Raw genomic sequence first — 26,601 nt, forward strand, 5'->3', positions numbered from 1 at the left:
ATTGGGCCAATGCCCATCTAAACCTATGTTGGATTGTGCCTAAATTCGATCCCGTGATGTGGCGGATCGGTAGCGAATTATTTTGCTCCCACAACATGATTCACATAAACCTCCTCACAAAAGAAGCACTAAACTGATATCTCGGATGAGGACTTGAATACTCCAAGGAACTGAGGCAGCTTTGTTTACACAGTCAATGATTTGCTTGAATCCCGCAATGAGAACCTTCTTCCAACCCCGATGGATCGCATAGGCTAGCCCATCCCTAAGGGCAAGACATTCAACCACCGTAATTGCAGCTTCTCCAAAACATGGGGGGGTGGGTTTTGAAATATGAAATGAGAATATGTTTATGTTAATATATAATAACACACAAAATTCCATTTAACACTGAAAGGTTCTTAATATACAAAATTGACAAAGATACAGTGCACTAGGGCCGCAGGAATGCTGCACAGGACCGCAGCATTTGGTATAGGCCAATTACAAAAACAAAATCAACAACATTTACAAGGATACCAATCATAATAATACAGTTTTACAATGATTGTAGGGTTGGTTGTTTCTGCTTGAAGGTGATTAGGTTTTAAACCAATCATAATCATGCAGTTTTACAATGATTGTAATTACTACTCCATTTAGGAAGGAATCTCAAACTTCCATACCAATAACCATAACGTCACATTAGCGTCTGGTCACTGTATTATATATCGAGACTCCAGCAGCCATGTAGAAGCAGATCCTGTATAATGCCACTTCCAGAACAATAGAGTGCGGAACGACAGCCTGAGTATAAGGCTAGAGCTAGAACTTGGGAACGAAAGCCTGAGAATAAGGCTACAGCTGGAACAAAAGCCTGAGAATAAGGCAACAGCTGGATCAAAAGCCAGAGAATAAGGCTACAGCTAGAACAAAAGCCTGAGAATAAGGCTAGCGCAAGAACTTGGGAACGAAAGCCTGAGAATAAGACTAGAGCAAGAACTTGTGAACGAAAGCCTGAGAATAAGGCTAGAGCAAGAACTTGGGAACGAAAGCCTGAGAATAAGGCTACTGCTGGAACGAAAGCCTGAGAATAAGGCTACAGCTAGAACCAAGGCCTGAGAATAAGGCTACAGCAAGAACTTGGGAATGAAAGCCTGAGAATAAGACTAGAGCAAGAACTTGAGAACGAAAGCCTGAGAATAAGGCTAGAGCTAGAAATTGGAATTGAAATATTATGCCATGCCCCATCCGGGACTTGCTTAATGGTTTCAAGGAGGTGCTTCCATTAAGATCAAAAGAACCCTATTGTCACCTGCTTCGAACTGTATACTTCCAGGACTTGGTTTTCAGGTGAAGAGAGCAATACAATACTCTGCAGCTTCCCTAACCTGCAAACAGAGTTACAGAAATCACATTAGTGAAAATAGCAAATAGCCTCCTCAAAACTTCAAACAAGAGCTTTTATTTACCGTGAGAAAGCCATAAAGGCTTCTCTTCACGTTTTCAATTGAAAGTCTCTCACCTTGTCTTGTGATACAGCTTTGCAGTCGGATTCTTCTCGGAGCACCTCCTACGTGTGAAGACATGAATGGATCTGCTTGGTATTGAGTGTGATATTATTAAGAGAGTACACTATTTGAAGAGAACTGCTTTGAGGAATATTTGTGCTTCTGTTGACAGGAGAGACGTGGTCTCCAAAGTGCTGCCTTTGAGAAAAGAAATCAAATTTGTTTTGTAGATAAGGGTGATGTGCTACCCTTCCAAGACCTCTTGTGGTTTACTGATGCTCTCCTATAACTAAAATGTTGCACTATCTATGTTGTAGCAGCTAATGCAGAAAATCAGTGTTCCTTTCACTTCTTACTCCACTATCGCTATCATAGACTCCTCCCCATGGCTCTGGTAGATTAGAGTCACTGAAAGTAGAGCAGTTGTTTCTTCACAGGATAATAATCCTGGTCACCAATGAAATTATTCAAGAACTGTGGGAAAAGAATCGTAAACTCCAGATTATCTGGAGACTGCGACTCACCACTGCATGTCAATATAGTTATTGGCATGCATAACATCTCCCAGTTCTGTGTTCCTTGTTGACAGCAGTGTGTAATCCTGTGGCCGAAATGGATGAAAGACTGATCCCAGATTTTCTTCTGGCTGAAAGTAAGCCTGGATTAATAATCATAACAAGCAATCGTTAAGATTAGATGTACTTCTTTGGATCCATATTGATAAGTTCAAAAGTTCACCTCTGTATACAGATCATTGAAATCAGACAAGAAGAAGCCATCAGATGAACCAACACCAAAGCCACCAAATGATGTGGCTGAGGTGGGTGTGGTGGCTGATGTGGCTGCTAGCTGCTGAGGTGGAAGAAAGGTTGAATCCATATTTACTCCAACATCAGCACAGGACGGCTGCAATAATAAACACAGACAAGCAAGCGTTAAGTTTTGAAGTGCTTCTTGTGCTGATACAGCAATTTCATCTAAACAAAAATGTTCAAAAGTTCACCTCGTTAAACAGATCATCAAAATCAGACAAGAAGAAGCCACCAGGTACGTCAAAGCTACCAGGTGAACCAAAACATACACAGGTTGAAATATCATTATTGTCTGTAGGAGAAAAACCATTTGGAGACTCTGACTCGGCGCATTCATTACGATTCTCAGTGCCAAGCAGAACATCTTTGTCTGCGAGATGCTCATCTGGGCCTTGAATCATATCAGTTGCAGCAGCTTGATCATCTTCAGAGTTATAGGAGATTTCATTACCAATAGCAGGTTCAGCTAATTCATCGCCGCAGATTGAATCATCTTTCAGCTTCTCAGATTTTGCTGACTTATTCGTCAGGTGGCAGAGAACTAACTCCCTCTGCTGATTGTTTTGAGCACCCAGTTGGGCCAGTTTAGTCTTGGTGACAGAATACTCATGCATGACATGCTTGGTCTTCTTGGCTTTGGGCACACGACCTTCGTAGTAAGACAAAATCCTCTTATTACCAATCACAGCTTGGGATTGTTCAGCCTTGATCTCACGAACCTTGCCTGTGCTTTTATAAAAGCCCTCATCTGTTGTCCTACTGCGGCGATTGCTGTTGGTGTTCATGTAATTAGGTTTGCTGAAGAAGTACTCTGAAATGCAAAATATAGAAAATATGAAACCAACGCACTTCAAGTCTTTCAAGTACTCAACAACACAACAGCTAAACAAGATCATACAACAAAATAGCACATTAGAAATAAGAAAAGGGTTGGCTTTTCCAAGAGCATTGAAATCGAAATGCAGAACAAAACAAAATTTTGAAACCAAACTGCTCAACAACAGCAGCGATCAAGATCATAACTTTATAAATAAACAAAAACACATAGCAAAACTGGGTAGTGAAGAAAAAGTGTGAAAGATTAATAGGTTACCAGGCAGATCACTAGGCTTGTGGTTGCAGACATCGATTACAGGGATCCTGTCCCTGAATTTTGCGTCCTTGCCCTCTATCGTCTTCTTCAAGTAGAAGCCAACCAGTTCCTCTTCGGTGGGAGAGAACTTATACCCGGGCAGGTCCATCTGCTTTGAATCTCCTTCACCTGTTGTGCTGCTGCTGCTCATCTCTCCTCCTCCTGAGCCACACCCACCAGAACCTACCATGGCAGCGGTGCCATTATCAGAAACCGGGACCGGAGTCGAAAACAGAGCCGCCAAAGCAAGCCAGGTAGCACGGGCGGAGATAGAACTAGCCACAGTAGCAAGGACAGGGTGGCTGAGGGAGCCATTGATCCAAGAAAGCACCAACTGGTCCATCTGAATCCAGTCTTCATAAGCTGGATTGATCGCGTTACTGGGTTTTCCGTCGGGGCCGAGAAGAAACGCAGACGGACAAATGCTGGTGCCGTCGACGAAAGAGATCAGGCGGCGGCTCCTGAGCAGAGGAACGATCTGCGCCAGCCAAATGGGGTAATTGGTAGGATCCAATTTCACATTGAGGACAGAAGGCAGAGCAAGAGCTGGGTCATCAGCAGCAGCGGCAGAGCTTGAAGAAGATCCAGTGGTGGCAGCCATGGCAGAAATGGAAGAAAGCTCTGCGAGAGCCCCAGAAAGAAGGAGACTAAAGTGAGAAATCAAGACATCAGAGTGAGTTGTAATTATAGGCCACCAATTGTCATTTGATCAAAAAAATCAAAAAGACTAATTTTGAGCTGAGCGTCTCAAACAAGTTCATATGAGTGAGTGACGTGGCATGGCTTGCGACATACCAGTGGGTCCCACCCAGTACTTTTCCCTCCTTTTTTTTATTGTATTTTGTATTTGTTTATGTCCTGTTGAAGGAATATAATGGACCTTCTCTTGGAAGTTCAGAGAGATTAGTAATTTTCTTTCCTTCTCATTTGATTTCGAGGGGAACATTCTAGACTTCTGATGCATGGATCAGATCAAAGGCTTTACTCACCCTAAACCCTGAACCCGAGTTATTTGCATTTGTCGTTAATCCATTAATTAAGTTGAATTTTCTTTCTATTTTTTATGCGTACTTTCTTAATTGAAAATTTCAATTATGTTATATTTTTTTTCTGCTTAAAATAAGTGTCGGTTTTTTGAAGAATATTTTTTGGAGTTCTAAATTGATTTTTGGTTGTCCCCCAACTAGTGCTCTATTATCATTTTGGTTTATCAACTAAAATTTTCATTTTAATATTTATTCTACTTTTCGTTTGGTATCAAAACAGTCATATTGTCAAAGTTTATCAAATATTCCGTTAAATGGAGGGGTAAAAAAAAGTAAAATATTATTTTAAAAAATTAAAAACTGAAATGTCAATCATCTAAACCCAAAGAAATAAAATAAAATAAAATAAAAATCTGACTTTCCCTTCCTCAGCAAGCAAGCAGTCCATGGCTTCCACAAAAAATTTAACTCAAACCCATTACAGTCTTTTACCTATTCACTCCCACCCAAATCAAACCCATGATCTCATCTCCCTACCACCATCTCTTGCTGTTATTGCGATTTCAAGTTCTGAGCTTTCAACCAACCCCTCTTCCATTTCGGCAGAACCGATTCCCAAATTCTCATAGCATTATTATTGCGAAGCAAACCGTAGGCTTGATAGCAGTGATTTTATTTGTTTTATTTATTCTAATTTATATTTGTTTCTGTTCTTTTCAAGGAATCTCATCCACCCCTCTTGTAGTAATTTTATTTTCTTCATTTTCTCGTTCATTTATTAAGGGAAAACAAATAAAATCGAGAGATTTCAGGAACATTCTAGACTCTTTATTCATAAAACTATTATTATTTGGGATGTTAAGAATCTGTTTAAATTATAAAACAGGTTTAGATTTCACCTCTAAATTATAAAAATTGGAAAAGATAATATAATCCACAAAATTCATTCAACACAGAAAGGTTCTAAATACACAATATTAACACTGATAATACAGTGCAAAAAAGGAGAAGGAATGCTGCACAGGACCGCAGCAGTTGATACAGGCCAATTACAAAAACAAACTTTACAAGAATTCAATTTCTGATTGTAGGGTTTGGGTGTTCCAACCTGAAGGTGATAGATAGGTTTTAAGCCTATCATAATCATACAGTTTTACACTGATTGTAACTACTACTCCATTAAGGATGTAACCTCAAAACTTCCATACGATTAACCACGACGTCAGATTAGCGTCTGGTTGTTGTATTGTATATTGAGACTCCAGCAGCCATGTAGCAGCAGATCATGTATGATGCCACTTCAAGAATAATAGACTGCGGAACGAAAGCCCGAGTACAAGGGTGGAGCTAGAAACTTGGGAACAAAAGCCTGAGAAATAAGGCTAGAGCTAGAACAAATGCCTGAGTATTAGGGCTTGGGGTAGCATAGCATGGAAGCTCAAGTATTAAGGCTAGAGCTAGAATGAAAGCCTGAGTATCAAGGCTAGAGCTAGAACAGAAGCCTGAGTATTAAGGCTAGAGCTAGAACTTGTTACCAAAATATCGGGGACTTGATTAATGGTTTCAAGGAGATGCTTCCAAGAACATGAAAGAACCCTATTGTTGCCTGTTTCAAACCGTATGCTTCCAGGACTTGGTTTGCAGATGAAGAGCAAAACAATACTCTGCAGCATCCCTAACCTGCAAACAGAGTTACAGAAATCACATTAGTGAAAAATAGCAAATAGCCTCCTCAAAACTGAAATACAAGAGCTTTTATTTACTGTGAGATAGTCATAAAGGCTTCTCTTCATGTTTCAGGTCAAATTCACTCACCCTGTCCTGTGATACAGGTTTGCAGTCGGATTCTTCTCGGAGCGCCTCCGGCGTGTGAAGGCATGAATGGATGCTGGTTGATATTGAGGTATGTGTGTCCTATGATTAAGAGAGTATACTATTTGAATACAATTGGGAGAGACGCGGTCTCCACACTACTACTTCTAAGAAAAGACTTTTTTTTTTTTAAATTCAGACTCGTCAGAGAAGAGTAGAGTTCCAGATGGCATCTCAAACATTAGCACTTGCCGGTGGTTCTCATGTTCACTTAAAAAGTTCGAAGTTTCCAGTACTTAGGAATGCTGAGCAATGGCCGAAAGAAAAAGAACATACTTAACCTGAGTCGTTTGTCCTGTCCAACATAAATATCTACAACTATCAACAAGTTTCCAAATCCTCCAGTAGATAAGGGTGATGTTCTACCCTTCCAAGACCTCTTGTGGTTTACAAGGCCCCTATCGATGTTCTCCTATTACTTAAATGTTGCGGTTCACTATCTATGTTGCATTACTAATGCAGAAAAAACCTACTACCCATCCATGGAGTAATTCAGTGTTCTTCTCACTTCTTACTCCACTATAGCTATCATACACTCCTCCCAATGACTCTAGTAGAATAGAGAAACTGAAGGTATAGTGCATGTTGTTTCTATACAGGATAATAATCTTTGGTCACCAATGAAATTATTCAAGAACTTTGGGGGAAAATGAATCGTAAACTCCAGATTATCTGAAGAATGCGACTCATCATTGCATGCAATAGGGATAGAGTTATAGGCATACACAACATCTCCCAGTAGTCCTGTGTGCACTGGTGATCTCAGAGGAATATCCCGTAGGCTAGATGGATGAAAGGGTGATGTCAGATTTCGTTCTGGCTGAAAGGAAACCTGCATTAAAAATCATAACAAGCAAGCATTAAGGTTTGATAAGCTTCTTGTGCTGATACAGAAAGTTCATATTGACAAAAAAAATATGTTCAAAAGGCAAGTTTATTATCACCTCATGAAACGAATCATTGACAGCTAGATTATCAGAACCAGACGAGAAGCAGCCACCAGGTAAACCAACATCAAGGGTTGAAATATCATTATTGTCTATAAGACAAGAACCATTTGCAGACTCTGACTCTGCGCCTTCATTATGTTTCTCACTGCCAAGCAGAACATCTTTGTCTGCGAGATGCTCTTGGGGCTCTAGAATCATATTAGCAGCAGCAGCAGCTTGATCATCTTTATAATTGGAGGCGATACCAGGTTCAGCTAATTTATCACAGATTGAATCATACCTCCGCTTCTTATAATTCACTGACTTAGTTGTTAGGTGGTTTAGAACAAACTCCCTCTGCTGATTGGGATTAGGACCCAGCTGGGCCTGTTTAGTTTTGGGGAGAGAACTCATGCATGACATACTTGGTTATCTTGCCATCGGGCGCACGACCTTCCAAGAAAGGCAAAATCCTCTTATTACCAATCACAGCTTGGGATAGTTCAGCCTTGACCTCACGAACCTGGCCTGTGCTTTTATAAAAACCCTCATCTGTTGTCCTACTGCAGCGATTACTGTTGGTGTTCATGTAATTAGGTTTGCTGAAGAAGTACTCTGAAATGCAAAATATAGAAAATATGAAACCAATGCACTTCAAGTCTTTCAAGTACTCAACAACACAACAGATAAACAAGATCATAAATGTATTCATACAACAAAATAGCATATTAGAAATAAGAAAAGGGTTGGCTTTTCCAAGAGCATTGAAATCGAAATGCAGAACAAAACAAAATTCGGAAACCAAGCTACTCATACAACAACGACAACATAACTGATGAACATCAAGATCATAAATTTATGCATACAACAAAACAGTACATTAGAAATAAGAAAAGGGTTGGCTTTTCCAAGAGCATTGACATCGAAATGCAGAACAAAACAAAATTCGGAAACCAAGCTACTCATACAATAACAACATAACTGATCAAGATCATGATCAAGTTCAAGATCATAAATTCATGCATACATCAAAACAGTACATTAGAAATGAGAAAAGGGTTGGCTTTTTCAATAGCATTGAAATCTAATTGCAGCACAAAACAAAATTTGGAAACCAAGCAGCTACTCAATAACAACAACAGAACTGATCAAGTTCATGATCAAGTTCAAGATCATAAATTATAGAAACAAAAACAGAGTAACATTCGAAATGATTAACGGGTTACCAGGCGGATCACGAGGCTCGCGCTCGCACACGTTGATTTCAGGGATGAGGTCGCTGAATTCAGAGTCCTCGCCCGCTATCTTCTTCTTCAAGTAGAAGGAAAGCAGTTCCTCTTCGGTGGGAGAGAACCTAAATCCGGGTAGTAGGCCCATCGGCACTGAAACCCCTCCATCTGTTGTGCCGCCGCTGCTGCTCATCCCTCCTCCTTCTCCTTATCCTCCTAGTGAACTAAAAGATTTATATCAATCAATGTTTTTTGGCTCAGCGAGCAAGCAGCACCAGAGTGAAGCTGTATTTATAGGCAACCAATTGAGCTTCTCATGCAAGTTCACCTGAGTGAGTGACGTCGCATGGTTTGCGTCATACCAGTGGGTCCCATCCAGTACTTTCCCTCCTTTTTTTTAATTGTATTTTGTATATGTTTATGTCCTGTTGAAGGAAAATAATGGACCTGCTCAGAGAGATTAGTAATTTTTTTTCCTTCTCATTTGATTTTGAGGGGAACATTCTACACTTATGATGTATGGATCAGATCAAAGGCTTTACTCACCCAAGAAGTCGAGTAAGCACTTTTGGGCTCTTGATCAAAGCTTTATCCATAAAGAAGTATTATTTGGGATGTTATGAATCTATTTAAATTATAAAACAGGTTCAGATTTCAAATTGGCAATCATTTTTGTAGTTCTTACAAGTTTTTACTCTTGTCTTGTCTATTTAGTTATTTGCATTTGTCGTTAATCCATTAATTAAGTTGAATTTTATTTCTATTTTTTATGCGTACTTTCTTATTTGAAAATTTCAGTTTTGTTATATATATATATTTTTTATTTTTTTTCGGCTTGAAATGAGTGTCGGGTTTTTCAAGAGAATTTTTTGGTGTTCTAAATTTATTTTTAGGTTTTTGACCGAAATTGTCCCCCAATTAGTGCTCCAGTTTATTTTTTTTTTCTACTAACTAAATTTTTCATTTCAATAATCCTTCAACTCTTCATTTACTTTCCCTTCTTCATTTACTTTCCCTCGCAAGCAAGCACAGTGACTTCCATGGCTTCCACAAAAAGTCTAACTCAAACCCATCACAATCTTTTACCCATTCACTCCCACTCAAATCAAACCCATAATCGCCTCCTCGTGTCTCTCTACCACCATCTCTTGCCACTATTGCGATTTCAAGTTTTGGGCTTTCAACCAACCTCTCTTCCATTTCGGCAGAACCGATTCCCAAATTCTCAGAGCATGATTATTGTGAAGCAAAACGTAGGCTTGATAGCAGTGATTTTATTTGTTTTCTATAAAACTGAACAATGACATATTAAACATTGAGGGGTTGAAATATGGAAAAAGAGAAATATAATACACAAAATTACATTCAACACTGAAAGGTTCTAAATACACAATATTAACACTGATGATACAGTACACAAAGGGACCGCAGCAGTTGATACAGGCCAATTACAAAAACAAACTTTACAAGAATACAATTTTTGATTGTAGGATTTGGGTGTTTCAACCTGAAGGTGATAGATAGGTTTTAAGCCTATCATAATCATACAGTTTTACACTGATTGTAACTACTACCATTAAGGATGGAACCTCAAAACTTCCATACGATTAACCACGACGTCAGATTAGCGTCTGGTTATTGTATTGTATATTGAGACTCCAGTAGCCATGTAGCAGCAGATCATGTATGATATCACTTCAAGAATAATAGACGGAACGAAAGCCCGAGTACAAGGGTGGAGCTAGAAACTTGGGAACAAAAGCCTGAGAATTAAGGCTAGAGCTAGAACAAATGCCTGAGTATTAAGGCTAGGGCTAGAATGAAAGCCTGAGCATTAAGGCTAGAGCTAGAACGGAAGCCTGGGTAGCAAGGCTAGAGCTAGAACGGAAGCCTGGGTATCAAGGCTAGAGCTAGTACGGAAGCCTGGGTATGAAGGCTAGAGCTAGAACGGAAGCCTGGGTATTAAGGCTAGAGCTAGAACGGAAGCCTGGGTATCAAGGCTAGAGCTAGAACTTGTTACCAAAATATCGGGGACTTGATTAATGGTTTCAAGGAGATGCTTCCAAGAACATGAAAGAACCCTATTGTTGCCTGCTTCAAACCGTATGCTTCCAGGACTTGGTTTGCAGATGAAGAGCAAAACAATACTCTGCAGCATCCCTAACCTGCAAACAGAGATACAGAAATCACATTAGTGAAAAATAGCAAATAGCCTCCTCAAAACTTCAATACAAGAGCTTTTATTTACTGTGAGAAAGTCATAAAGGCTTCTCTTCTTGTTTCTGGTCAAATTCACTCACCTTGTCCTGTGATACAGCTTTGCAGTCGGATTCTTCTCGGAGCACCTCCCGTGTGTGGACATGAATGGATGCTGGTTGATATTGAGGTATGTGTGTCCTATGAGTAAGAGAGTATACTATTTGAAGACAATTGGGAGAGACGAGGTCTCCACAGTACTACTTCTAAGAAAAGACTTTTTTTTAAGAAAAAATAAATTCAGACTCGTCAGAGAAGAGTAGAGTTCCAGATGGCATCTCAAACATTAGCACTTGCCGGTGGTTCTCATGTTCACTTAACAAGTTTGAAGTTTCCAATACTTGGGAATGCTGAGCAATGGCCGAAAGAACAAGAACAGACTTAACCTGTGTCGTTTGTCCTGTCCGACATAAAGTTCTACAACTATCAACAAGTTTCCAAATCCTCCAGTAGAAAAGGGTGATGTTCTACCCTTCCAAGACCTCTTGTGGTTTACAAGGCCTCTATTGATGTTCTCCTATAACTAAAATGTTGCGGTTCACTATCTATGTTGCAGTACTAATGCAGAAAAAAACTAGTACCCATCCATGGAGTAATTCAGTGTTCTTCTCACTTCTCACTCCACTATAGCTATCATACACTCCTCCCAATGGCTCTAGTAGATCAGAGTCACTGTAAGTATAGTGCATGTTGTTTCTACACAGGATAATAATCTTGGTCACCAATGAAATTATTCAAGAACTTTGTGGGAAAAAGAATCGTAAACTCCAGATTATCTGAACATTGCGACTCATAATTGCATGCCAATAAGGATAGAGTTATTGGCACACACAACATCTCCCGGTAGTCCTGTGTGCACTGGTGACCTCAGAGGAATATCCCGTAGGCTAGATGGATGAAAGGGTGATATCAGATTTCCTTCTGGCTGAAAGGAAACCTGCATTAAAAGTCATAACAAGCAAGTGTTAAGGTTTGATTCTTGTGCTGATATAGAAAGTTCATATTGAAAAAAAATTGTTCAAAAGGCAGGATAATTATCACCTCACGAAAAGGATCATACGCAGCTACATTACCATAACCAGATGGGAAGCAGCCACCAGGTGAACCAACAGCAAGGGTTGAACTATCATTATTGTTTATAAGACGAGAACCATTTGCAGACTCTGACTCGGCGCATTCATTTCGATTCTCACTGCCAAGCAGAACATCTTCGTCTGCGAGATGCTCTTCAGGATCTGGAATCATATTAGCAGCAGCAGCAGCTTGATCATCTTTATAATTGGAGGTGATGTAGCCAGGAATACCATGTTCAGCTAATTTATCGCAGTTTGAATCATACTTCCGCTTCTTATAATTGGGTTTAGGGTTACGCGCCTTAGTTGAACCCTTCTTAATTGTTAGGTGGTTTAGAACAAACTCCCGATTAGGAGCCAGTTTGGCGAGTTCAGTTTTGGTGAGAGAAAACTGATGCAGGACATACTCGGTCAGCTTGTGTTCGGGCGCACGACCTTCGTAGAAAGGCATATATCTCTTCTCGCCAATCACAGCTTTGGATAGTTCATCCTCGATCCCACGAGGCTTGCCTGTGCTTTTATAAAAGCCCTGATTCGTGGTCCTGTAGCAACTATCGCCGTTGGGGGACATGTAATCAGGTTCGCTGAAGAAGAACTCTGAAATGCAAAACAAGCAAAATATAGAAAATTCGAAACCAACCCACTTCAAGTATTTGAGGTGAGTCACAACAGCTAAACAAAATCATAAATTTATACATACAACAAAACAGTATATTAGAAATGAGAAAAGGTTGGGTTTTTTTTTTTTTTTTTTTTTTTTTTCCCTTTCAAGAGCATTGAAATCGAAATGTAACACATAACAGACCAAGTTACTCAACAAGAACAGAACTGATCAAGATGATAAATTTATGCATACAACAAAATAGTACATTAGAAATGAGAAAAGGGATGGCCTTTTCAAGAGCATTGAAATCGAACTGCAGATAATAGTGAATCTCCCAAAACAAAATTTGGAAACCAAGCTACTCAATAACAACAACAGAACTGATCAAGATCATAAATTTATAACCAAAAACATAGTAGCATTAGAAATGAGGAAATGGGTAGTGAAGAAAAAGTGAGAAAGATTAATGGGTTACCAGTTGGCAGATCACGAGGCTCGTGCTCTCTCAAATTGATTTCAGGGATGATGTTGCTGAATTCTGAGTCCTCGCCCGCTATTTTCTTCTTCAAGTAAAAGGAAAGCAGTTCCTCGTCGGTGGGAGAGAATTTAATTCCGGGTAGTAGGCCCATCGGCACTGAAACCCTTTCATCTGTTGTGCCGCCGCCGCTGCCCATCTCTCCTCCTCCTATCAATCAATGTTTTTGGCTCTGTGAGCAAGCAGCACCAGAGTGAAGCTGTATTTATGAACACTAAAAAAGACCCAATTGACCAAAAAAAGAAAAAGAAAGAATAGAAAGAAAACAAGACCCACTCACTCAAAGCAAGCACTGTGGAGGGTTTTGACTACTAGTGTTCTTTTTTTCCACAGGTCTTTGAGCTTCCCATACAAGTTCATCTCTCACTCTGGGGGTCCCTCATCAGTCCTTTCCCGCGTTTTCATTGTATTTTATGTTTGTTTCTGTCCTTTTTGGATGAATCTTTTCTTCAGTAATTTTATTTTGCATCATTTTACCATTGATTTTGATGCGAAACCAATACGATCGAGAGACGAGAGATTTCAGGAACATTCTAGACTCTTGACACATGGATCAGATCAAAGGCTTCACTCATCCAAAAGAAGTAGGCAACCGATCATATCAAAGCTGTATTCATAAACCACATGTGGGTGCAAATACCACATAGAAAATTTATTTTTGGCAACGAGTGAGTGACCAGCAATGGCATGGCTTGCGTTGCGTCACACCAGTGGGTCCCATCCGGTCCTTTCTTTTTCTTCAATTTTGTATTCTATATTTGTTTTATGTCCTGTCGAAAGGAATCTTATCGACCTGCTCTTGCAAGTTCAGCTTCAGTAATTTTTAGTTCATTTTATCATTGTTTTTGTTTTTGAGGGGAAAACAAATGCAATCGAGAGATTTCTGGAACATTCTAGACTTCTGATACATGGATGGATCGGATCAAAGGATTTACAGTGATAGTTTAAAGTGAATTTTAAGTTTTGATTATAAAAAAAGAAAAAAGAAAAGAAGAAGTTGAATTTTATGTGTTTGAATGTGATATGCATTTAAAATTTTATTCAAGGAGTATCGCTTCCGGACTATACTGTTTTTATTTTATTTTTTTTAAACGAGTATCGCCGCTTGGTTATATGTTTTTTAATTTTTAAAGAGTGAGTATAGCCGGCCGGCTATACTGTCTGTTGTTTTTTTAAATAGTATGACCGAACGGCTATATTTTTGTTAAATTTTGAGTTTAAAGAGTATAGCCGCCCGGCTATACTTTGAAAATACTCGAATATATTTAAAGCGAGTTATTCACGTCAGTTTGATCTCTCTCTTGTTGGTCATGAACTCAAATCTGTTACTGTCTTTAAAACATTGGATGAGAGATGTTCTAGCTTAGTTAAAACATTGGATTCTGCAAAGCAAGAAGTATTTTAGAGAAAAGAAAATACGAACAGAACAGGTCATATCGAAGCGCAAGGCTGATGAAGATCAAGTGAGTTCTGTTGAAGCAAGGCTGGCTGCTGCTCGGGAACACGCTCAGCTGCTCAAGAGGAGGCTCAGGAGTGGAAACAAAAGCTGCTCTAGAGAAAGCTGCAATTGTCCAAGAACGTTCGAATACGGAAACACAAAAGCTGCTTTCTCGCTCACACATTGACAGGTTAACAGTGGGGTTAATGGCATGTGATTCAGTCAGAAAAACACATTTGGCATGGGAAACTGCTCCTACATGTTTGATGAAGCAGCTTTGGATGGATTAAATTTATCTATATCTAGATTCTCATTTTTTATCTTGAGGTTTTCCATGGTCTGTGTTTTCCACTCTCTCTCTCTCTCTCTCTCTCTCTCTCTCTCTCTCTCTCTCACATTGGAAGTTTGCTAAGGGAAAAAAGAATAGAGAGAATTCGTGTATTAGAGATGCGAGATTATGCGAATATTATCTAAATCGTATAGCCGCGCGGCTATACTGTTTATATTTTTTATTTTTACTTTAAAGGACCCGCTATACTGTTTTTATTTTTTTATTTTAAAGCGTATAGCTGTGTGGCTATACGTTTTTTAATTTGTTTTATTTTTCAAGAGTATGGCCACTCGGCTATACAGTTTTTTATTTTTTTTTATTTTCACGAGTATGCCTATCGGCTATACTTTATTTTTTCTGTTTTAAAAGAGTATAGCCCCACGGATAGACCGTTATTATTAAAAATTATTATTATTTAAACAGTTAATTGTTTTTGTTTTTATGAAAGCTTTATCCATAAAGAATTATTATTTGGGATGTTAAGAATCTATTTCAATCATAAAACGGGGTTGAGTATTTGAGTTTAGTTTTAAGCGTTGATTCTTATTTGAAAAATTCAATCTTTATTTGTGTTTTTGTACTTAAAATGAGTTTCGGGTTTTTGACGAACATTTTTTGGAGTTGTTTCTAAATCTATTATATATATATATATATATATATATATAAATTTCATGCTCACTTGATAGAATGATCAGCTTTCAAAGTTTTGTTAAGTTTTGATCTTGAAAATTTAGAAATTGTATGAATCAACGTTGAAAAACCATGCACGTATTGGCGTTATGTGACTAAAGGGTGATTCTCCAATAAGTATTTAAGTTAATGATTAGTTATATATTTCTAATTTCGGCCGTTGGATTGCATTTATTATTGGAGAATTTCCCATGACTAAAATACTTATTGGAGAATCTTCCATGACTAAAACCAATCCACGAATGTTATTTAAATTGATCTGAAGTATTTTATAGAAACATCCACAAATGCCTTTTGTACTTGTCACTTCTGAGCTTCGATTTCTCCTATGATAGGTTACAAATCCTCAAACCTTAAAACACCTATAATTTTGTATATTGAAAACAAATTTTTTCCGAGGCAAAACTAGGCTTGAGCACCATAGGTTTGTCGTGAAAAACCCAAAGTTTCTGCAACTTGGAGCCACCTTTAGCTCAACTTTTTTCTGATCATTCTTTCTTAAAACTGAACAATGGCATTGGCATATTAATTATAAATTGGGGGGTTGAAATATGAAAAGAGAATATAATACACAAAATTCCATTCAACGCTGAAAGGTTCTAAATAAACAAATATTAACACTGATACATTAGACCGCAGCAGTTGATACAGGCCAATTACAAAAACAAAATCAACAACGTTTACAAGAATACGGGGGTGTATCCAATTCTAACTTTTAATGACTTTTAATGAGTTTAAAAGTCTGAAGGTATTCAATTGTGACTTTTAAACAATCTTTAAAAGTTTAGTTGTATTCAATTGTGAGTTTTAAAGAGTATTTAAAAGTTTTGAGGTATCCAAAATATTAATGACTTTTAAAAACTTTGTTAAATAAATGACTTTTCAATACTTTTAAAGGAAATTCTTACTACCAAAAGTCTTGCTAATTTACACCAGACTTTATGAAAATATTGGGAAGCTGAGAAGATAGAACCAAAAAGCCTCCAAACGTCTCCAATTCTTTCTTCCCTTGTTATATCAAGCATCAAGCAGATAGATCTTTTTTCTTCATGGTTAGGGCTCCACTTTGGTATCCCATTGTCATCCACTTCCTTCAGGTTAGTAAAAAAATATTGAATGTTTTTCTTCTCTTCTCATCCACACGTTTACTTTCCCTCTGTTGATGAATATTTCTTCTATTATTTTCCTCATGCTTGCATCTTGAAGCTTATCAATATTTCATCACAAAGCTATGTTTGCATATAAATATTTTATTATATTGATTGTCTCATATGCTATGTTTGCATACAATATTTTATTATATAATTTTTTGCCCCTGAACCCATTAATTTATTCTTTAGGTACTGTTTCTTTACCCATAATTCGTTAGGTGGATAACGAGTCTTCATCATCTTCACCATTACCAGGGAATGAAGGAGATAATGTGGAACAAGTTTTTGAAACTCAAGAACAACAACGAGAGAATGCTAATGAATGGAGAGTTGGTACAGCTTCTGACATGTGGAGAAATGCCATGCAAGATAATAACGGAACTCAACGGTAATGAGCATTGGAATTTTCAAAAGGAATTTGTATTATGGTTTATTCACCGTCATTGAAATGAATCATGGCTAAGCTTTTTTTTAAATTGAATCATGGATAGTTGAACGCCAATTATTTCCTTATGGTACATTTTCAAATGTACTTTGTCATTTTTATCATTTTCTAATGTTAAGGAGAACTATTCTTTGCTTTTATGTAATTGTATCCAATTGGTTTTTTCCCTAATTTTTTGTTCAATGTATGCCGACTAGTTCAATCAACATAAAAGATAAATGCTATTTGTAAAATAAATATAAAAATAAGTATTTAAAAGTCTATAAAACTCTATGACAAAAGTATATGAAAGTTTGTCACTTAACTTTATAAAGTATGTAAAAGTCATTAAGAATTTGTCAACTCTAGAAAAGTCATTCACTTAAAAAAAGTCTTTAAAAGTTAGAATTGGATACACCCCCCTACGATTCTTCGGTGTTTTAAACCAATCGTAATCATACAGTTTTACTATGATTGTAACTACTACTCCATTAAGGATGGAACCTCGAAACTTCCATACCAATAACCACAGACATCACATTAGTGTCTGGTTATTGTAACATATATTGAGATTCCAGCAGCCATGCAGCTGCAGATCCTGTATAATACCACTTCCAGAACAATAGAGAGCAGAACGAAAGCCTGAGTATAAGGCTAGAGCTATAACTTCGTACCGAGATATTATACCATGTCCCACTGGGGACTTGATTAATGGTTTCGAGGAGATGCTTCCAAACTTGAAAGAACCCTGTTGATGTTTGCTTCAAACCGTATGCTTCCAGGACTCGGTTTTCAGATGGAGAGCTATGCAATACCCTGCAGCTTCTCTAACCTGTAAACAGAGTTACAGAAATCACGTTAATTTGAGTAAAATAGCAAATAGCCTCCTCAAAGCTTCAATAAAAGAGTTTTTATTTACAGTGAGAAGGCCATAAAGGTTTCTCTTCATGTTTTAGGCTGATTCTCTCACCTTGTCTTGTGATACAGCTTTGCAGTCGGATTCTTCTCACAGCACCTCCCATGTATGAACATGAACAGAGGTATGGTGTGTGACCTTTGATTAAGAGAGTACACTATTTGAAGACAATTGATTTGGGGAATATCTGTAGTTCTGTTGACAGGAGAGAGACATGGTCTCCAAATTATTTCGTCTGGACTCGCCGGAGGAGAATAGAGTTCAAGATGGCATTTCAAACGTTGCCAATTTTCGGTGACCAACAAGTTCACCTTATAAGCTTCAAGTTTCCAAAAGTTGGGAATGCTGTCACACACAGCAATGTCCCAAAAGACCAAGAACAGACTTAGTTAACCTGATTCGTTTGTCCTGGACATAGATGTCTATGTGTCCACAACTATGAATAAGTTTCCAAAGCCTCCAGTTCCATAAATGTAGACAAGGGTGATGTTACCTCTTGGGGCATACAAGGCCCCTATTGATGTTCTCCTAAAAGTAAAATATTGTGGTTCACTAGCTATATTGTGGTTTCTCTTGTACCGCTAATGCAGATTAAACGTACTACCCATCCATACATTAACTCGGTGTTTTTTTTTTTTCCCTCACTTCTTCTTACTTCACTAGTGCTATCATAGAATCTTCCCCACGACTCCGGTAGATTAGGGTCACTGAAAATAGTGTTTAGTGTATCTTCACAGGATAATATTCCTGATCAACAATAATTGTATATAAGAACTTTGAGGGAAAAGAGTCATAACCTCCAGATCAGAGATTACAACTCATTGCATGCCAATAAAGTTTATTGTCATGCTCAAAATCTCCCAGTTCCAAGTTCATTGGTGATAGCAGCATGAAATCCTGTAGCTGAAATGGATCAAAACATGATCCCAGATTTTCTTTTGGCTGAGAACAAGCCTGGAATAAGAATTAATCAGAACTAGCAAGAGTTGAGTTCGGATGTACTCCTTGTACTACGTATTAAAAAATTAAAAGAAATTCATTCTCACCTTTGAAATCCTTTCATTTGGAGCACCATTATTAAAGTTACAAGTGATGTTGCTAACTGGTTCCTTGAAATCATTGGTTGAATTATTATTAACCTGGATTAAGAATCATAACAAAGCAAGCATTAAGTTTGGATGTCATTCTTCTGCCATATTAGAAAGTTCATATGTAAAAAACATAATTCAAAGAGCACGCTCATTCTCACCTCTGAATTACTTTCACCTGTAGCTCGATTTTGAACACCATAAGTAATGTTGCTCACTGGTTCAATTTGATTATTCATTGACATATTATTCTTATGTGCAAGATAAGAATTCCTATCCCCAATCGGAGATTGCTGCCTATTGCAGTCAGCATCATAGACATAGGGAACATTTCCCTGATTTGTGTATAATGGTGACTGCTGTGTGGAGGAGCAGTAATCCTGTGGCAGAGGTGGCAGAGGTGGCTGTGGTGGCTGTGGTGGAGGAAGGAGTGAATCCAGATTTTCTCCTGGCTCAGCACAATACTGCTGGATTAAGAATCACAAACAAGCAAGTGCTAAGTTTTGATATGCTTCTGCTGCTCCAAATTAGCAAGTTCATATAAAAATTGCTCAAAAAGCATGAATAAGCAACTTCATATAAAAATTTGTCAAAAAGCACTATTACACTCACCTCTTGAAACAGATCACATGCAGCTTGATTATCAAAATCATAGAAAATCCAGGTATCAATTTCATCATCATCACAGCTTGAAATATCATTGTTGTCTATCAGACCAGTACCATTTGGAGACTCGGTGCATTCATCATGATCACCATTACCATTCAGAACATCCCCTACCTCTTGGGATGCCAGATGTTCTAATGGCTCTGATATCATATCGGTTGCGGCAGCTTGATTATCTTCAGAATTAGAGGCAATGCAGCCACCAGAATCAGCCTTCACCTTTTTATAATTAGCTGACTTATTCTTCAGGCGGCAGAGAACAAAGTCCTTCTGCTGATTGGGATTAGGACCAAGTTGGGCCAGTTCAGTGTTGGTGAGATAATACTCATGCATGATCCAGTTGGTCTTCTTGGCTTTCGGCACACGACCTTCGTAGAAAGTCAAGGTCCTCTTCTTACCAATCACAGCTTTGGATCGTCGTGCCTTGATCTCACGAACCTTGCCTGTGATTTTATAAAAGCCCTGATCTGTGGCCCTGTTACAGCGAGTGCTATTGGTGTATTTAAAATCAGGTTGGCTGAAGAAGAACCATTCCATCTCATGATCAGGAAAGTCTGGCTCTTCAAAGAACGCTGAAATGCCACACATAACAAAATATTCAAAATTTCAAACCAACCACTTCAAGTCTTCAAGTACTCAACAGAACAACTGAACATGATCACAAATTTCAAGAGCATCGAAATCGAAAATTTAAAACCAATCCACTCCAAGTCCAGAAGTATTCACACAACAAAACTGAACAAGATCATAAATTTAAATATAGAACATTAGAAATGTGAAATGGGTTGGCTCTTTCCAGATAATTGAAAGCGAAATGCAACACAAAACAAGATATTGAAACCAACCCACATCAAGTCTTGAACTACCCAACAACAGAACTGATCAAGACCATAAATTTATACAAACAAAAGCAAAGTAACATTAGAAATGAGGAAATGGGTAGTGAAGAAGAAGTGAGAAAGATTAATGGGTTACAACTTACCAGGAACATCACAAGGCTCGTGCTTGCAGACATCGATTTCAGGGATGATGTGGCTGAAGTTAGAGTCCTTGCCCTCTATCTTCTTCTTCAAGTAGTAGCCCACCAGCACCTCTTCAGTGGGATAGAATCTAGTAGCACCACCATTAACTCAAGCACTGGTCTTTTTTTCAGTGTTTGATGAATTTTTATAATATATATATATATATCCAAAGATTTTGAGCTTCCCATACAAGTTTATGTTTTTTTTTTTTTTTTTGGTCTGATCTTCCCATACAAGTTCAAGTTTACCAAAGACTTGGATCAGGGCCCCCACGCATTTTCTTTCACGCGCTAATTTTAATTTTTTTATTTTGTTTTTTTATTTTTGGGTGGGAATCTCATGCATCTACTACCCCTCTTGTAAGTTCAACGATAGTAATCTTCTATTCTTCAATTCATCATTGTTTTGGTGATTGATACACATGGGTCAAACCTTATTCATATAAAATAAATTATTGATTGTGACAGCCATTGCATGTTCCATTCCATATCAATGCGGTGTTAAGAATATATTTAAGTTATAGTCGTTGTGTTATCGTCTTCACATGATTTTACCATCACACAAATAAAGTGAATATTTAAATTACTTATCATAATATAAGAAAGCAACTTGAGATGGGGAAGATTTTAAGCTTTTCTATAACAAAGCAATTTGATAAAATACATGAAATTAATAGCTAGTTCACTAAACAAATAAGGCACAATTAGTTTGGAGCCAAAACCTTGATGCAAGGCAAAACTCATTTACAACAATTCGAGGTTGGAACAATACAATTCAAACTGAGTTAGAACGATTTTTTTTTTTTTTTGCGCATATTGTTGGGACTATCCTACAATACAATAACATTGGAGTGACTGCCCTGTATATATATATATATATATATATATTTTTCTTTAATAAATTTTGATAATTGTATAAGGGTGTAAATACATTCATTCAGGATGATAAATCTAATGGGATGACTATATGCAGAAGAGGAGAAAATTTGCACTGAGCAATGGCAGGTAGACATTCTGAGACCGAAAATAAACAGAGGAAATAATACACAATGTTATCCATTCAACATTGAAATGTTGGATATAAACAACATTCACAAGGATACAATGATAATCGAAACAATATTAACAAGGATACAATTTTTGGTGGTAAAAGGGTAGGATGTTTCAGACTGAAGGTAGGTCATTGATAGTTTTAAGACCTTCAAAATACAAAAATAATCGTACATTTTCGAAATGACTGTAACTAGGAACTACTACTCCATTAAGGATGGAGTTCAAAGATTCTATATCAGTAACCAGAACATCACACTAGTGTCTGGTTATACTAATATAGGAAACTGAGACTCCAGCAGCCATGTAGCAGAAGCTTCTGTATAGCGCCACTTCTATAATGATAGCGACTGTGGAACAAAAGCAAGCCTCTAAGGCTATACAACTAGAACTTGGTGTTGAAATATTATAGTACAATAGGAGATGCTTCCAGGAAAGTAAAAGAACCCTTCAATTTGGTGCCAGCTGCCCATTCCATGCCCGCTTCAAACAGTTTGAACAGCAACACAATGAGCTGCAGCTTCCTGACCTGCAAACAGAAATCAAATTCAGTTGAGTGAGAAATGCAAATAGCCTCCTCAATGTCAAAGCTTCATTATAACATATTTCATTTAACTGCTGTGACAAAGTCATGGTTTTCAGCTTGATTCTTTCTCACCTTGGCTTGTTATACTACTCTGCACTCAGATTCTTCTCGAAGCACCTCCCATGTGTGCAGCAAAGACGTGAATGGATATTGGTTGATACGGAGGTTGTGTGTTCTTCGACTTGTAGGATAGATATACTAGTTGAAGAAGACTACTGATCTGAGGAATATCTGTAGTTTGTGTTGATAGAGAAAGTACCATCTCCAAAAGACTGCTACTGAGAAAAGACATCTTTACTTCGTCTGGACTCGTTGCATTCAGAGAATAGTAGAGAGTTCCGGATAGGATTTCAACCATTTGCATTTGCTGGTCTTTCTTTGTACCAACAAGTTCACCTACCTATTAAGGTTGAAGTCTCCAAAACTTGGGGATGCTGGGACACTGCTTCTTTTTTTTTTGGGGGGGGGGGGGGGGGGGGGGGGGGTGTGGTGGTGTGGGTGGGGTTGGTTCCACACACATCAAAGATTTTGGACATAATTGCCCAAAACCTTGCTGTGTGTGACAGAGCAGTAACTTATGTTGTTAGTGAATTCTTTGTAGCAGAATATCACCGTATGTAATAATGTGAGTTGGAGACACATTCTTACAAGGGCTCTTGTGGTTTACAAGTCCCTTTTGATGTTCTCCTATAAATAAAATGTTGTAGTTCATTAACCATATTGGAGTGTTTCTCCAATAGCTAATGTGGATAATCTTTCAATGGAGTACTTCAGTGTTTGTGTCACTGTTGTACTCCACCATCCTCATCATAAACCCTTCCCAATGAGTTTGGTAGGTTGTAGTCATTGGAAAGAGTTTATGATGTTTCTGTTACTCAAGAACTTTGTGGGAAAAGAGCCGCAGGTTGCGACTCATTGCATCCAATAAAGTTATTGGCATTGCATCCAATATAGTTATTGGTATGCAGAATATCTCCCAGATCCAGGTGCGGTATTGGTGAAGAGAATGCGTAATCCTCTAGCTCAAGTGAACGATAGAATGATTGCAGATTTTCTTCTGATTGACAATAAACCTAGATTAAGAATCATAACAAGCAAGCGTTAAGTTTCGGTGTAATTCTTGTGGACCATATTAATAAGTACATATATGAAATTTTCAAAGGGCATGTTGATTCTCACCTCTGAACTCCTTCGGTATGTATTTTGATTCTCGAAATTAGAGACAGTGTTGCTAACTGGTTTACTGTCATAATTGGTTGGAATATTATTCTTGTTTGCAAGAGAAGAATCATTATCCCGAATTGGAGATGACCGGATACTGCATTTATCAGTATAGACATCAGGAGCATTTCTGAGCTCAGGATGCCCAGGAGGAGGAACGGGTGAATCCAGATCTTCTCCTGGCTGAGCACATAACTGCCATTGACAGATTTCACAAAACAAACAAGTGTTAAGTTTTGATATACTTCTTGTGCTCCATATCAACAATTTCACATCACAAACTGCTCAAAAAGTCTCACCTCTTGAAGCTTATCAGATGAAACACAGCTACCAGGTTCACCATCATCAGGATTGCCACTGCCAAGAAGAACACGTTCTAGCTCTTTGTAGGCCAGAAGTTCTTCTTCGTCTGTAGTCATATGATGGATAGCAGCAGCTTGGTTATCAGAATTAGAGGCGAGGTAGTCACCAGTACCAGGAACATTTCCCAGCTGAGGTAGCTGGTGTGACCGAGGCTGCTCGGGAGGGGGAGAAGGTGAATCCAGTCCTAGCTGAGCACATAACTGCCAGATTAAGAATCACAAACAAGCAAGCGTTAAGTGTTGATATATTTCTTGTGCTCCACATTTACAATTATAAATCAGAAATGTTGAAAAAGCACATTCATACTCACCTCTTGAATTATAGCAAAATCAGATGAAACAAAGCCACCAGGATCACCATCATTATGATTGCCACTTCCAAGCAGATGTTCTTCGGCCTCCGGAATCATATGATTTGCAGCAGCTTGATCATCTTGAGAATTAGAGGCCATGTCGCCACCAATAGCAGGATCAGCTGATTCATCATAGATTGAAACATCCTGCTGCTGCTTATTATCAGACTCATAGTCAGCTGACTTATTCTTCATGCGGAGAAGAACAAGGCCACTCAGATTAGAACCTGGGACAGTTGAAGTGAGAGAATACTCCTGCTTGACCCAGCCAGTCTTGCTCGACTTAGACGGACGACCTAAATGGAAGGTCAAGGTCCTCTTTTTGCAAGTGACCGATTTGGAGAGTTGTCGAGACTTGATTTCTCGTGGCTTTCCTGTGATTTTCCAGAAGCCCTTCTCTGTGAGCCTATTGCAGCGAGGACTGTTGGCGTATTTGTGATCAGGTCGGCTGAAGCATAACCACATCCTAGTTTGATATGGAGAGTCTGGCAACATGAGTCCTGCAAAATGCAACACAAAACAAGATATTGAAACCAACCCACTTCAAGTCTTGAAGTAATGAATAACTAAATTACTGAACAAGATTATGTATAGATAGAAATTTTAAATTGGAAATGAGAAAATGGGTAGTGAAGAAAATTGAGACATATAAAAGGATTATATCAGGTTTAGGGTTAGGGTTAGGGATTCTATCAGAACAACTGAACAAGATCTTAGATTATGCATACGCAAAAATCAAACATTGAAAATGAGAAAATGGGTTTTGATGAAAAAGTGAGATAGATTAATGGATTATATCAGGTAAGTTCCAACAAACATCATGTATAAACAGAACAAGTGATGAAGATTATGTATAAACAAACATCATACCTTGGAAATTAGAAAATGGGCAGTGAAGAGAAAGTGAGACAGATTAATGGATTACCAGCTAATTCCCAAGGCTCGTACTTGTAGAAATCAATGTCTGGGATGATGTGGCGGGCTTGGGAGGCCTTGCCCTGCATCATCCTCTCCGAGAAGCGAAGAACAAGTTGGATAGATTCATTGTCAGGTAAATCCCAAGGCTTGTCCTCGATTTCAGGCATGGCTTGGGAGCCCTGGCCCTCCACCTGCTTCTTCAAAAGGTTCACCATTTCCTCCTCAGAGGGATGGTATCTGAACCCACGCAGCAAGTCCAGCACCCATGCATCTATTGTTGTGCTGCTACTGCTGCTGATCTCTCCTTCCATTCAACTGTTTTGGAAAATTGGAATAAGATTATAATAAAATGTTTTGTATTGAGTGAAGAAGCAGCAGAGCACTGAAGTTGTATTTATATACAGACACACCCAATCACAACAAACCGAGTCTTGAGCTTCCCGACCAAGGTCTCTGGAGTCTTGACTCTTGGCGGACTTCTACTGTACATGGCTTTAAGATTAAGTTGCTAGCATGTCGTCGACATTTTAGTAGTTTTATCTATTAGAAAGATAATAATATACTTTAGAAATTCTTGACTTGTATCCTCCTCTTCCCTTTGCTTTACTACTTCATGCAGAAGAAGGAAGGACATGGATTATTTATTTACAAAAAGCAAGGTACATTCCTATAGTATAATATGTGGATCAAATTCAGAGCCTTTTAACTTTTCTCTTCATTAAGAGAACTTCAAAATATTTTAAAAGGTTCCTTCTCTTCCCATATTAACTTTTATCTGAAATAATTCTTAAGACATGCGTAAGAATCCAAAACAAAATGAGTGAATCCTTTGGGCCATTTGATATCCTATTTGGATTCATTTTCTTAAATTCAAAAACAATTTTTGAATCTAAAGCTATAATTCGCATGTGGTAGAGCCCATTTTTCAAAAGCTCATCTCCAAAACAAATTAAAAAACAGCCCTTTAAAATCTATGATTTCTGATTTTTTATTTTTTATAGATCTTAAAAATAATTTGGAGTTTAATACCAAACAAATTTTTAAATCTTAAAATTAATATTTAAAACCTCATATTGAGAGAGAGTGAGTGGATGAGTAAAATTATTCATAAAGAGGAGACCAAAGGCTTATTCACCCAAAAGTAGCAAGCAACGAACGACAAGTTGGGCCTCAAGGATCAAAGCTTTATTCATAAAGGAGAATTTCAGCAAATTTATTTTGGCAATGTGGCACCAAGACTTCGTTTTATGTTGCAACCAATCACACCAGTGGGTCCCATCCGGTCTTTTCCCGCGTTTTTATATATTAACATTATATTTGTTTATGGCCTCTTGAAAAGAATCTTGTCGACCTGCTCTTGCAAGTTCACCTTTAGTAATTTTCTTTTTCTTCAGTTACTCATTAATTTATGAGGGGAAAACAAATGCAATCGAGAGATTTCTGGAACATTCTAGACTTCTGATATATG

At 38.1% G+C, this 26,601-nt stretch overlaps 5 protein-coding genes across 9 annotated transcripts; all 5 read right to left on the minus strand.

Annotated features, from left to right (window-relative positions):
- Window positions 1-361: 361 nt before the first annotated feature.
- Window positions 362-4,098, minus strand: LOC117617167 (NAC domain-containing protein 91-like). Of its 3 annotated transcripts, none has more exons than XR_004584292.1 (5): window positions 3,396-4,098; window positions 2,494-3,113; window positions 2,229-2,396; window positions 1,505-2,136; window positions 362-1,370 (listed from the first exon to the last, which is right to left on the minus strand). XR_004584292.1 is itself a non-coding variant. In XM_034346447.1 (4 exons), exons 1-4 carry the CDS (start codon window positions 4,033-4,035, stop codon window positions 2,011-2,013), a joined length of 1,566 nt encoding a protein of 521 aa, XP_034202338.1. In that variant the 5' UTR covers window positions 4,036-4,098; the 3' UTR covers window positions 362-2,010. The 3 variants fall into 3 exon arrangements, 1 of the variants encoding a protein (XP_034202338.1); XR_004584291.1 differs by having other exon boundaries at window positions 1,505-2,148; XM_034346447.1 differs by having other exon boundaries at window positions 362-2,148.
- A 1,252-nt stretch (window positions 4,099-5,350) lies between these two features.
- LOC117619486 lies at window positions 5,351-8,696 on the minus strand. Of its 2 annotated transcripts, XR_004584572.1 has the most exons (4): window positions 8,448-8,696; window positions 7,237-7,836; window positions 6,236-7,124; window positions 5,351-6,100 (listed from the first exon to the last, which is right to left on the minus strand). XR_004584572.1 is itself a non-coding variant. In XM_034349456.1 (3 exons), exons 2-3 carry the CDS (start codon window positions 7,642-7,644, stop codon window positions 6,843-6,845), a joined length of 690 nt encoding a protein of 229 aa, XP_034205347.1. In that variant the 5' UTR covers window positions 7,645-7,836; window positions 8,448-8,696; the 3' UTR covers window positions 5,351-6,842. The 2 variants fall into 2 exon arrangements, 1 of the variants encoding a protein (XP_034205347.1); XM_034349456.1 differs by having other exon boundaries at window positions 5,351-7,124.
- Window positions 8,697-9,756: 1,060 nt separating this feature from the next.
- Window positions 9,757-13,229, minus strand: LOC117620000 (NAC domain-containing protein 60-like). 2 transcript variants are annotated; one of them, XR_004584648.1, is made up of 4 exons: window positions 12,859-13,221; window positions 11,748-12,376; window positions 10,751-11,643; window positions 9,757-10,615 (listed from the first exon to the last, which is right to left on the minus strand). XR_004584648.1 is itself a non-coding variant. In XM_034350081.1 (3 exons), exons 1-3 carry the CDS (start codon window positions 13,055-13,057, stop codon window positions 10,547-10,549), a joined length of 897 nt encoding a protein of 298 aa, XP_034205972.1. In that variant the 5' UTR covers window positions 13,058-13,229; the 3' UTR covers window positions 9,757-10,546. The 2 variants fall into 2 exon arrangements, 1 of the variants encoding a protein (XP_034205972.1); XM_034350081.1 differs by lacking the exon at window positions 10,751-11,643 and having other exon boundaries at window positions 12,859-13,229.
- Window positions 13,230-18,487: 5,258 nt separating this feature from the next.
- LOC117618328 (NAC domain containing protein 52-like) lies at window positions 18,488-22,637 on the minus strand. Its single transcript, XM_034347919.1, has 7 exons — window positions 22,539-22,637; window positions 22,185-22,222; window positions 20,605-20,732; window positions 19,569-20,194; window positions 19,118-19,423; window positions 18,915-19,007; window positions 18,488-18,822 (listed from the first exon to the last, which is right to left on the minus strand). The coding sequence occupies exons 1-7, from the start codon at window positions 22,635-22,637 to the stop codon at window positions 18,673-18,675; spliced, it is 1,440 nt and encodes a 479-aa protein (XP_034203810.1). The 3' UTR covers window positions 18,488-18,672.
- A 117-nt stretch (window positions 22,638-22,754) lies between these two features.
- Window positions 22,755-25,504, minus strand: LOC117620352 (NAC domain-containing protein 68-like). Its single transcript, XM_034350524.1, has 5 exons — window positions 25,141-25,504; window positions 24,174-24,715; window positions 23,800-24,063; window positions 23,459-23,695; window positions 22,755-23,352 (listed from the first exon to the last, which is right to left on the minus strand). Exons 1-5 carry the CDS (start codon window positions 25,442-25,444, stop codon window positions 23,155-23,157), a joined length of 1,545 nt encoding a protein of 514 aa, XP_034206415.1. The 5' UTR covers window positions 25,445-25,504; the 3' UTR covers window positions 22,755-23,154.
- Between the last annotated feature and the right edge of the window lie 1,097 nt (window positions 25,505-26,601).

Source organism: Prunus dulcis, chromosome 2 (assembly GCF_902201215.1).
Source record: "Prunus dulcis chromosome 2, ALMONDv2, whole genome shotgun sequence".
Lineage (NCBI taxonomy): Eukaryota > Viridiplantae > Streptophyta > Magnoliopsida > Rosales > Rosaceae > Prunus > Prunus dulcis.

Bases quoted from the DNA above. Each gene is read 5' to 3' on its own strand.
- LOC117619486 (XM_034349456.1), bottom strand. From the start codon at position 7,644: ATGTCATGCATGAGTTCTCTCCCCAAAACTAAACAGGCCCAGCTGGGT. The intron at 7,125-7,236 runs GTGATAATAAAC...TTTTTAATGCAG, and splicing joins TCAATGATTCGTTTCATGAG to GTTTCCTTTCAGCCAGAACG.
- LOC117620352 (XM_034350524.1), bottom strand. From the start codon at position 25,444: ATGGAAGGAGAGATCAGCAGCAGTAGCAGCACAACAATAGATGCATGG. The intron at 24,716-25,140 runs GTAATCCATTAA...TGCATTTTGCAG, and splicing joins CGAGCCTTGGGAATTAGCTG to GACTCATGTTGCCAGACTCT. The intron at 23,353-23,458 runs GTGAGAATCAAC...TTCTTAATCTAG, and splicing joins CATACCGAAGGAGTTCAGAG to GTTTATTGTCAATCAGAAGA.
- LOC117618328 (XM_034347919.1), bottom strand. From the start codon at position 22,637: ATGGTTGAAATCCTATCCGGAACTCTCTACTATTCTCTGAATGCAACG. The intron at 22,223-22,538 runs GTACTTTCTCTA...TTCTGTTTGCAG, and splicing joins GTAGCAGTCTTTTGGAGATG to GTCAGGAAGCTGCAGCTCAT. The intron at 20,195-20,604 runs GTAAGTTGTAAC...GTGGCATTTCAG, and splicing joins CGAGCCTTGTGATGTTCCTG to CGTTCTTTGAAGAGCCAGAC.
- LOC117617167 (XM_034346447.1), bottom strand. From the start codon at position 4,035: ATGGCTGCCACCACTGGATCTTCTTCAAGCTCTGCCGCTGCTGCTGAT. The intron at 2,397-2,493 runs GTGAACTTTTGA...TTATTATTGCAG, and splicing joins TTGATGATCTGTTTAACGAG to CCGTCCTGTGCTGATGTTGG. The intron at 2,149-2,228 runs GTGAACTTTTGA...TTATTAATCCAG, and splicing joins TCAATGATCTGTATACAGAG to GCTTACTTTCAGCCAGAAGA.
- LOC117620000 (XM_034350081.1), bottom strand. From the start codon at position 13,057: ATGGGCAGCGGCGGCGGCACAACAGATGAAAGGGTTTCAGTGCCGATG. The intron at 12,377-12,858 runs GTAACCCATTAA...TTTGCATTTCAG, and splicing joins GCCTCGTGATCTGCCAACTG to AGTTCTTCTTCAGCGAACCT. The intron at 10,616-11,747 runs GTGATAATTATC...CTCTGTTTGCAG, and splicing joins CGTATGATCCTTTTCGTGAG to GTTAGGGATGCTGCAGAGTA.